We start from the raw sequence: 9,575 nt of genomic DNA, 5'->3' as shown, positions 1-9,575 counted from the left end.
GGAAGATACAATGGAATGCAAAACAGAAATTTCATCCCAACGTGTTATTCTGACAGCGATTAAAAATTTGAATTCAGCTCACAAAAATTGCTGCAAGAATAAAGCACTCGAGTGACCCTCAACCATGGTAGAATACAAACGCACTACGATCACAATCACTAACACAAGTCCAAACTTCTCCACACACACTGCTTTATAGCGAATGTCGAACCGAATCTACGCGATCCAACAAGACCAAGGTCGCCATACCCTTGCCGTACCCTGCATCGTCTGTAGCGGCGCAAAATCCTAACCAAATTTTCTATCATTGGACTTACGACGATAACACACAGGCACCCTAATGTACGATATCACACTCTTTAACGGGATGCCACGAAGACACCCGTGCGTGTGGAGACCAATCACATAATTTCTAAGCACGATAAACTTTAAAAAAGCAAGAAAATGAATTTCGGCATCTCGAAATCAAGCCTTCAGTAAGGCTTACCTACGGCAGGCCAAAAACCTAAAACCTTTAAAAGCGTATCTTGAAGGTTTTTGTACCAAACTCGTGAAAGATTTTTACTCCCAGAAGAAGGGCACTAACAAGGAAGGGAGTAGGGCGACGGAGTCTGGGCTATGGCGGACTCTGATCTGGGAGAATTCTATGTGCGCTACTACGTTGGGCACAAAGGCAAGTTCGGCCACGAGTTCTTGGAATTCGAATTCCGGCCAGATGGCAAACTCCGCTACGCTAACAACTCCAACTACAAGAACGACACCATGATCCGCAAAGAGGTCTTCCTCACTCAAGCTGCCCTGCGCGAATGCCGCCGGATCATTGCGGACAGCGAGGTGCCTTTTATCCCTTTGTTCTTTTGCCAACCTCTGGCTGATCGATGGCTTGGCTTTTTTTTGGCTGTGATTTTCGAAAACCCTATTTGTACCTGTCCTGGAGAAGCTGCCCTAAAGCCTAAGGCTACTTGAAACTCCAATCCTCCTCTTAATTTATACAAGTGCCGCTTTGTCTTTTTGTTTTAAGCCTTCTAAATCGTGAGCGTGTATCATGAATATTGAGTACGCATGTTGTAGACGAGGCAATGCAGTGCCAACCAAACGCGCCTTGATATCAGCTAGAGAGGCAGACCAACATGGATATCCTTGGAACTAAGGGCATCCCGTTCCTTACTTGCTGCAGCCTTTTATCTGACGCAGTTATCTGATTCCCTTCAACATTCCTTTGCACTTGATTGGACTCTTAAGCTCCAAGAACCATGGGGATGCTGCTTTTATGGTGTAAGCGCAGTTCCAGATTCGCAATTATTTGGGTATGAGAAGTGTGGAGCATGTGTGGAGCTCGTGAGTGGGATGACAATTTGTATTGTCTATTACAGGCCACTGTTGCACGGTGGGTGAGGTGTTGTGTAGTGATCAAAGAGGCTATGGCAGCATCATGCTCAGTTTGAGGCCATCGTTGCCTTGGGTGCTCTAGGGCTTCGAGGCTTCAACCAAGGCTCATTGGGATGACAATTGTGAGTTTTGTTGAGCTTGTGAGTGGGATGACAATTTGTAGTGTCTATTATAGGTCACTGTGGCACGATGGGTGAGAAAAGGAGGTGGTGTTGTGTAGTGATCAAAGAGGCTATGGCTGCATCATGCTCGATTTGAGGGCATCGTTGCCTTGGGTGCTCTAGGGCTTCGAGGCTTGAACCAAGGCTCATTGGGATGACAATTGGGAGTAATGGAGATTTACACCTTTTCAAAGACACATGGCATGGGTAAATTTGACGAAACAGTGGAAAGCTCTTCATACATGCCACATGACAAAGATCAATGCTGCCCTGCAAGCTTTTGTCAGACACAGCGGCCTATAATTTTTTTGTAGAGACATCAAACTAATAATGTGAAACCATAGCTAGATGCGCCTATTTAAGAGCTTTACAACAATGTCGTAACAAGAGAAATCACTAATCCGTGATTAGTAGACATTAAAACATTATTATATATTATACGCCAATGGTGTAACATGTATTTGTATTTATGATGGACATCGACCGATTTGTTATGGTGGTGGATCATCTCAGTAGATAGGATTAGTTGAGCTGGAGCCAATGCTTCAAACAGCATCAAATTTGGACATGTGATACTTATTCTTCTAATAAAAATATGCACACACGTATCTAGGTCCTAGGGGCAATAGGAAGGGAAGGGTGCATTAAGGTGCATTGAATGGTAGATGCATGGGTCATAGGCTAAGGGTAGGTGTAAATGAGAAGATGGAACTTGAGTGATCTCAAGGGACATTGATGAGAGAGTATCACCTTTTCATTGTGAATCTCATATAGCATTCTTCATTCACTTGGCATTCATCCGCCATCTCTCTGTTGGGGTAAAGGCACATTGCCACCCTTTTATTAAAGATAGGACATCTATGACTGTCTTAAGACAGTCATAGGGTAAAACCTAATCCTAATAAAACTAATGAGTTTGTGGTGTGGCTCATCACTTCACACCCACACATTTGAGTCTCACTCTCTCTCACTCTCTTCCTCTTTTTGCTCTTCTCCCTGCTTCCTTCCCTCTCAACTGGTATCAGAGCCTTACTTCCTCTCTACCCCTGCCTACCTCTTCCTCTACCCCCTCAGGACTCGTGCCCTCAGGCAGCGTGGCGGAGCTTGGCATTGCGCAGGCAGCACGGGCTGCAGCGAGGCAGTGAGGGCGCATCGCGGGCCAGCGGGACAGCAGAGGCGGCGCGCAGGTGTACGGACGTACGTCGTCCGTACATCCGTACGGACAGGAGTCGCCCGTACAGCCCCGCGGGCTGCAGCAGATCTGCGGGCAGCAAGGCGGCGCGCACGTGTGGATGCCGGCAGCGTGAGCTCAGAGGCAATGCGGGCTGCAGCGGCAGCGCATCGCGTAGGCGCACGTGTGGGCGCAGGCCGCGTGCCTTTTCGCGCGCCGTACAAAACAGTACTGCCGTACGGCCGTCCGTACTGCCGTACCTACAGGGAGCTGCATCAAGGAAGAACTTTCAAAAATTTTTTTTTTCCTTCTGGGATTCCGTACCCTGCACACGTACACATGTACAGCAGGTACATTGCTGCTAGTACAGAAAGTACAGCAGATATTGGAAATTATGCATCTGACAGAGTATATATGCTTTTACTGGGTTTGAATCCCAGTTTACGGGTGAGCAGATCATAGGGCTTTTGCCTGGCAGTTGATGCTTTGTATGCCTTGAGGTAGTGTGGTGCCAGAGAGCACACATTTGCCTCGATTTCCGCAGTGTGGAGGTGACATTTTCATGCAGGTCACATTTCTTGTGCAACACTCAGAGAACCTCAGTTGAGCCACGCTTGGCCAGGGCGCATCGAGTTTACTCGGTCCCTAACTGTCCATCGTTGACAGTGCTCAAAAGGTTCCTCATTGAGTGTTTGTACGTTGGGATCTGTGTATGTCTTTTCTACACAGGGCAGTATTTGCATTACACTGTTGGTTGATTTTGTCAGAGAGATTTTCACATTGCATGCTACCTCAGTGTTGAGGTGTTCTTCACTTGGTTCAGGTGTCAGATCAAGGGGCTTTTGCCCAGATTTTGTTTGAGAGCACTTGGGTTACCGACAGAGATCTTCAGATGCATATTATTCCCTTGGCAGAAGGGTGATTGCTTGGGATTTATCCCATTTTCTGTTGCAGGATTTGTGACAGGCTGAAGTGTCAGATTTTTTTTTTGGGGTGTATGCCAAGTGGTTTATGCATATTAAATCAGTGCAATACCTCATCTGAGGTGGGAGAAGTGATCAGGACAGCAGTGTTTGTGCTTTGTCAGCTGATGATGCACTGTTAAAGCACTTGTGGAGCAGCTGCAGCATTCTGAAATTACTGTTTTTTATGCCTATTTGAGCACGGTACAGTGTGTCAGAAGGTACAGTAACTGGAGGGAATTTTCTGTTTTGCTGCAGATTTTCTGACAGTTAAAAAAAAAAAAAAACAGCACTATTGTGAGTGCTGTTGGCTCTTGATAGAGCAGGTTTTTTTTCTGAGAAATCAGAATTTTATTCAGTCTTTCTTGACTTACAGGGAGTCATGTACTTTCCTTATCTGATATGGCATCAGGGGGAAGTGAATCATCAATTCTGAACATAAAGAAATTGGAAGGGGCACACAATTATGCATTATGGGCAGAACAGTGTTTGAATGTACTTCTGTTAAAGAAGATTTCTAAGCCCATAAGGGTGAAGGGTGTCAAGCCATCTGACATGACAAATGATGACTGGGAAGAGCTTGATTTGTCCGCAAGGGCAGCTATCATGCTCACTATTTCTGATACTCTTGTGTTCAATGTTCAGGTTGAAAAGACCTCTTATGGCCTATGGCAGAGGCTAGAAGAGTTGTATGCCCAAAAGAGCTCAGCCAGTAAGGTTTATTGGTTGAAGAAGCTGGTTGATCTTCGCATGAAGGAAGGTACAGCTATGACCTCACACTTGAGTGAGTTCAATGCCATCTTTACACAGCTTATAGCACAGGGATTGAACCTTGATGAGGAGTTCAAGGCTACTTTCTTGTTGTGTACCCTCCCTGAGAGTTGGGACACTTTCAAGACCACCCTGTCAAATTCGAATGTCACTCTTATGTATGCTGATGTAGAGAGCTCTCTCCTTATGGAGGAGATGAGCAGGAAGAATAATGTGAGCAGCAAGTCTTCAAATGCCTTGCAGGTACAGGATAGAGGTAGGACTCAGCAGAAGGGCAGATCTGCTGGTAAGTCCAAATCCCGCAGTCAGTCCCGTGGTAAAAAGGATATTGAATGCTTTTACTGTGGCAAGAAGGGACATGTGAAGTCTAAGTGCTTCAAGTTCATACGGGATCAGAAAGCCAAGAAGGCTGAAACAAAGGATGCAGGCAATGGAAGCAAAGGCAAAGGCAAGGCCAAGGCAGATGACTTGGATGCAGTGAATGTTGCAGCAGAGGACAGTGACAGTGACATACATGATGTTTTATGCTCTTCTGCTGTAATAGCACATGCTTTGGTTATTGATGGCCATGACATGCACACCTGGCTCTTGGACTCAGGTGCTTCTTTTCATGTTACTCCTCATAGGGAGTGGTTTACTTCCTACACAGGTACTTATGGAGTTGTTCATCTTGGGAACAACTATGCATGTCAGATTGCAGGGATTGGCAGTATACAGATAGTGTTCCCTGATGGACGCATATTTATGCTTGATGGTGTCCGCCATGTGCCGCAAATCAAGAAAAATCTGATTAGCACTGGCTTGTTGGATGACAGTGGTTACCACACCACATTTGGGGATTCCAAATGGGTGATTACTGGCCAGGTTGTAGTGGCTGAGGGTTATAAGAGTGATACCTTGTACCCTCTTTATGTTTCCAGTGTGGGTAATCATGTCGTTGCCATAACCGAGCTGCCAAAGGTTTCATTGTGGCATAGCCGGTTGGGACACATGTCTGTTAAAGGAATGCAAGAACTGTCACGTTTGGGTTATCTACCGTCTCTTTCTTTTTCAGATTTGCTTACTTGTGATCATTGCATATTTAGCAAGCATTCTGTGACTCCTCATAAGAGGAGAACTCCCCAGAATAGAGCACCGCTTGATCTAGTGCACACTGATTTGTGTGAGATGCCACAGTTATCACTAGGGGGTGCAAAATATTTTATTACTTTCATTGATGATGCCACACGCAAAGTGTGGGTCTATTTCTTGAAGCATAAGGGCGATGCCTTAGATGCTTTCAAGAAGTTTGTCGCTCAGGTTGAGAATCGGACAGGTCGTAGGCTGAAATGCCTCAGATCCGATAATGGGGGTGAGTATGTGTCACATGCTTTTGTGCAGTTTTGTGAAGCTAAGGGCATCAAACAGGAACTCACAGCCCCTCATAATGCATCTCAAAATGGTGCAAGTGAGCGGATGAATCGAACTATTTAGGAGAAGGTTCGATGTATGTTGTCTTATGCTGCATTACCCTATGGCTTTTGGGCAGAAGCCGTGCAAACAGCAGTTCACATTATTAACAGGTCGCCAAACAAGGCTTTGGAGTTGAAAGTGCCAGAGGAGGTGTGGTCTGGCAAGCCACCTTCATATAAGCACTTGAGAGGGAAGGAAGCAGGGAGAAGAGCAAAAGGGGAAGAGAGTGTGAGAGAGAGAGAGAGACTCAAATGTGCGGGTGTGAAGTGATGAGCCACACCACAAACTCATTAGTTTTATTAGGATTAGGTTTTACCCTATGACTGTCTTAAGACAGTCATAGATGTCCTATCTTTAATAAAGGGGTGGCAATGTGCCTTTACCCCAACAACCTCCCACCTAAAGGCCAATGTGCCTAAAGGAGAGAAAAGAATAAAAAAAATTACAGCAATATACAGTTACTGTATACAAGACCATAAAATAAGAATGGTCTTATCCTAATCCCATGATGTGGCGGCAATGTGCAAACCGCTCTGTAGGCAAGCTCTTAGTGAGCAAATCTGTAGGATTATCATCAGTGTGCACTTTCACAAGCTCGAGTCGCTTGTCTTCCAGTACCTCCCTGATGAAATGATATTTCACATCAATGTGCTTGGTCTTTTGATGAAAGACCGGATTCTTTGCTAACATGATAGCACTCTGACTATCACAATGCAAAACTGGCATATCTCCTGTAATGCCCAAATCTCCCACCAGCCGAGTAAGCCATATTGCTTCCTTGCAAGCCTCAGTGGCTGCAACATATTCAGCTTCAGTGGTTGACAGTGCAATGCATTTCTACAACCGAGACACCCATGATATAGCACCTCCTGCAAATGTGAAAATATCACCGGTAGTAGACTTCCGGTTATCTGCATTCCCTGCATAGTCTGAATCTGTAAAACCATGCACCAATGCATCTTGCCTACCATAGCATATGCACAAGTCTTTGGTACCCTTGAGATACCTCAAGACACCTTTCACTGCTTCCCAGTGCCTCTTGCCTGGATTTGCCATATACCTGTTGATGACTCCCACCGCAAAAGCAATATCCGGACGAGTGGCAACCATGGCATACATCAAAGAACCAACTGCAGATGCATACGGAACCTTGGCCATTTCAGCCTTATCATCATCTGATCTGGGGCTGTCCTTACTGCTGAGTTTTAAATGTGGAGGCAACGGGGTACTAATAGACTTCCCCCCCTCCATTTTAAACCGCTGCAGTACTTTGTCAATGTACTCCTTCTGTGACAGAAACAAAAGTCCCTTGGACCTGTCACGAGTAATCCGCATGCCAAGAATATGATTTGCATCACCCAAGTCTTTCATGTCAAAAGACTTATGCAGTTGTTTCTTCAAAGCACTAATCTCATGTTGAGATTTACTGGCAATAAGCATGTCATCCACATATAGAATGAGTAGCATCAAACTGCCATCCTTTGCCCGTTTGGTGTACAAGCAATGATCTGTCTCACACCTATGATACCCTTGGGACTGCATGAAGGCATCAAACTTCTTGTACCATTCTCTTGGCGCCTGCTTGAGTCCATACAAGCTCCTCTTGAGCTTACACACAAGCTGCTCTTTCCCTTTAACAGCATATCCCTCTGGCTGACTTATATAGATCTCATCATGGAGATCTCCGTGAAGAAAAGCTGTCTTCACATCCATCTGACATAAATCCATGTCGTCATGAGCAACAAGAGCTAACACTGCTCTCAAAGTAGTCATCTTGACTACAGGGGAAAAGATCTCATCAAAGTCAATGCCCTTCTCCTGCTTAAATCCCTTGGCAACCAATCTGGCCTTATACCTCGGTAAAGCATTTGAATCCACTTTGACTTTGTAAACCCACTTGCATGGCAAGACCTTTCTGCCTGCAGGTAGCTGCACCAAGTCCCATGTATCATTTTGAAGTAGGGAGTCCATTTCTGACTGCATGGCTTTCTCCCACTTCTTTTTCTCTGTTCTTCCCATAGCTTCCTTGAAGCTGGAAGGCTCACCACAATCTGTCAGCATGATAAAATCAGCCACATTTTTGGCTCCTGGAACAAACCTGGCAGGAGGCCGTTGTACACGGGTGCTCCTCCTAACAAAATGTTCCGGATTAGGCTGCTGTCCAGCCTGTTCGTCATGCATGACGGGTGGCTGTACCACCATATCTGGCTGTTCTACAGCCCCATCTGCTGGCATATCCAGTGGTGCATCATTGGCAAAATTATCTGGCTGATTTTCAGCCTGTATACCCTCTTGAACAGGGTTATCTGCAGCAGCCTGCTGCTGCATATAAATGGGCATTCTTTGCTGTCCAACATCATTATAAATAACCCTCCTGTATTCCACAGGTTGCACAGGTTCCTTGTGTACACTATCCTCTTTAAAGATGACATCATTGCTGCGTATAATCTTCCGTTTAACGGGATCCCATAACCTGTACCCCATTTCACCTTCGTCACCATAACCCATAAAGATGCATCTGATAGACTTTGGATCCAATTTGGTGCGCAGTTCTTTGCGTACATGAGCAAAGCACTCGCAACCAAATACACGTAAGTGCTTATATGAAGGTGGCTTGCCAGACCACACCTCCTCTGGCACTTTCAACTCCAAAGCCTTGTTTGGCGACCTGTTAATAATGTGAACTGCTGTTTGCACGGCTTCTGCCCAAAAGCCATGGGGTAATGCAGCATAAGACAACATACATCGAACCTTCTCCTGAATAGTTCGATTCATCCGCTCACTTGCACCATTTTGAGATGCATTATGAGGGGCTGTGAGTTCCTGTTTGATGCCCTTAGCTTCGCAAAACTGCACAAAAGCATGTGACACATACTCACCCCCATTATTGGATCTGAGGCATTTCAGCCTATGACCTGTCCGATTCTCAACCTGAGCGACAAACTTCTTGAAAGCATCTAAGGCATCGCCCTTATGCTTCAAGAAATAGACCCACACTTTGCGTGTGGCATCATCAATGAAAGTAATAAAATATTTTGCACCCCCTAGTTATAACTGTGGCATCTCACACAAATCAGTGTGCACTAGATCAAGCGGTGCTCTATTCTGGGGAGTTCTCCTCTTATGAGGAGTCACAGAATGCTTGCCAAATATGCAATGATCACAAGTAGGCAAATCTGAAAAAGAAAGAGACGGCAGATAACCCAAACGTGACAGTTCTTGCATTCCTTTAACAGACATGTGTCCCAACCGGCTATGCCACAATGAAACCTTTGGCAGCTCGGTTATGGCAACAACATGATTACCCACACTGGAAACGTAAAGAGGATACAAGGTATCACTCTTAAAACCCTCAGCCACTACAACCTGGCCATCAGTAATCACCCATTTGGAATCCCTAAATGTGGTGTGGTAACCACTGTCATCCAATAAGCCAGTGCTAATCAGATTTTTCTTGATTTGCGGCACATGGCGAACACCATCAAGCATAAATGTGCGTCCATCAGGGAATACTATCTGTATACTGCCAATCCCTGCAATGTGACATGCATAGTTGTTCCCAAGATGAACAACTCCATGAGTACCTGTGTAGGAAGTAAACCACTCCCTATGAGGAGTAACATGAAAAGAAGCACCTGAGTCCAAGAGCCAGGTGTGCATCTCATGGCC

General features: G+C 45.4%; 1 protein-coding gene across 1 annotated transcript in view; it reads left to right on the top strand.

The window, feature by feature from the left end:
• Positions 1-485: 485 nt before the first annotated feature.
• Positions 486-9,575, top strand: part of LOC147886451 (protein mago nashi homolog 2) — a 29,604-nt gene continuing 20,514 nt past the window's right edge. Inside the window, exon 1 of the mRNA XM_087395508.1 lies at positions 486-834. Within this exon, the coding sequence (XP_087251634.1) occupies positions 619-834 (216 nt within the window). The 5' untranslated portion in view covers positions 486-618. The remainder of the gene's footprint in view (positions 835-9,575) is intronic.

The sequence above is a fragment of the Dipteris shenzhenensis genome, chromosome 24 (assembly GCF_047967505.1).
Source record: "Dipteris shenzhenensis isolate YYH24624 ecotype China chromosome 24, Dip_SZ_1.0, whole genome shotgun sequence".
Taxonomy (NCBI): Eukaryota; Viridiplantae; Streptophyta; class Polypodiopsida; order Gleicheniales; family Dipteridaceae; genus Dipteris; species Dipteris shenzhenensis.
The sequence above is the reverse complement of the archived record's forward strand: the minus strand, read 5'-3'. Positions and strand labels throughout refer to the sequence as shown.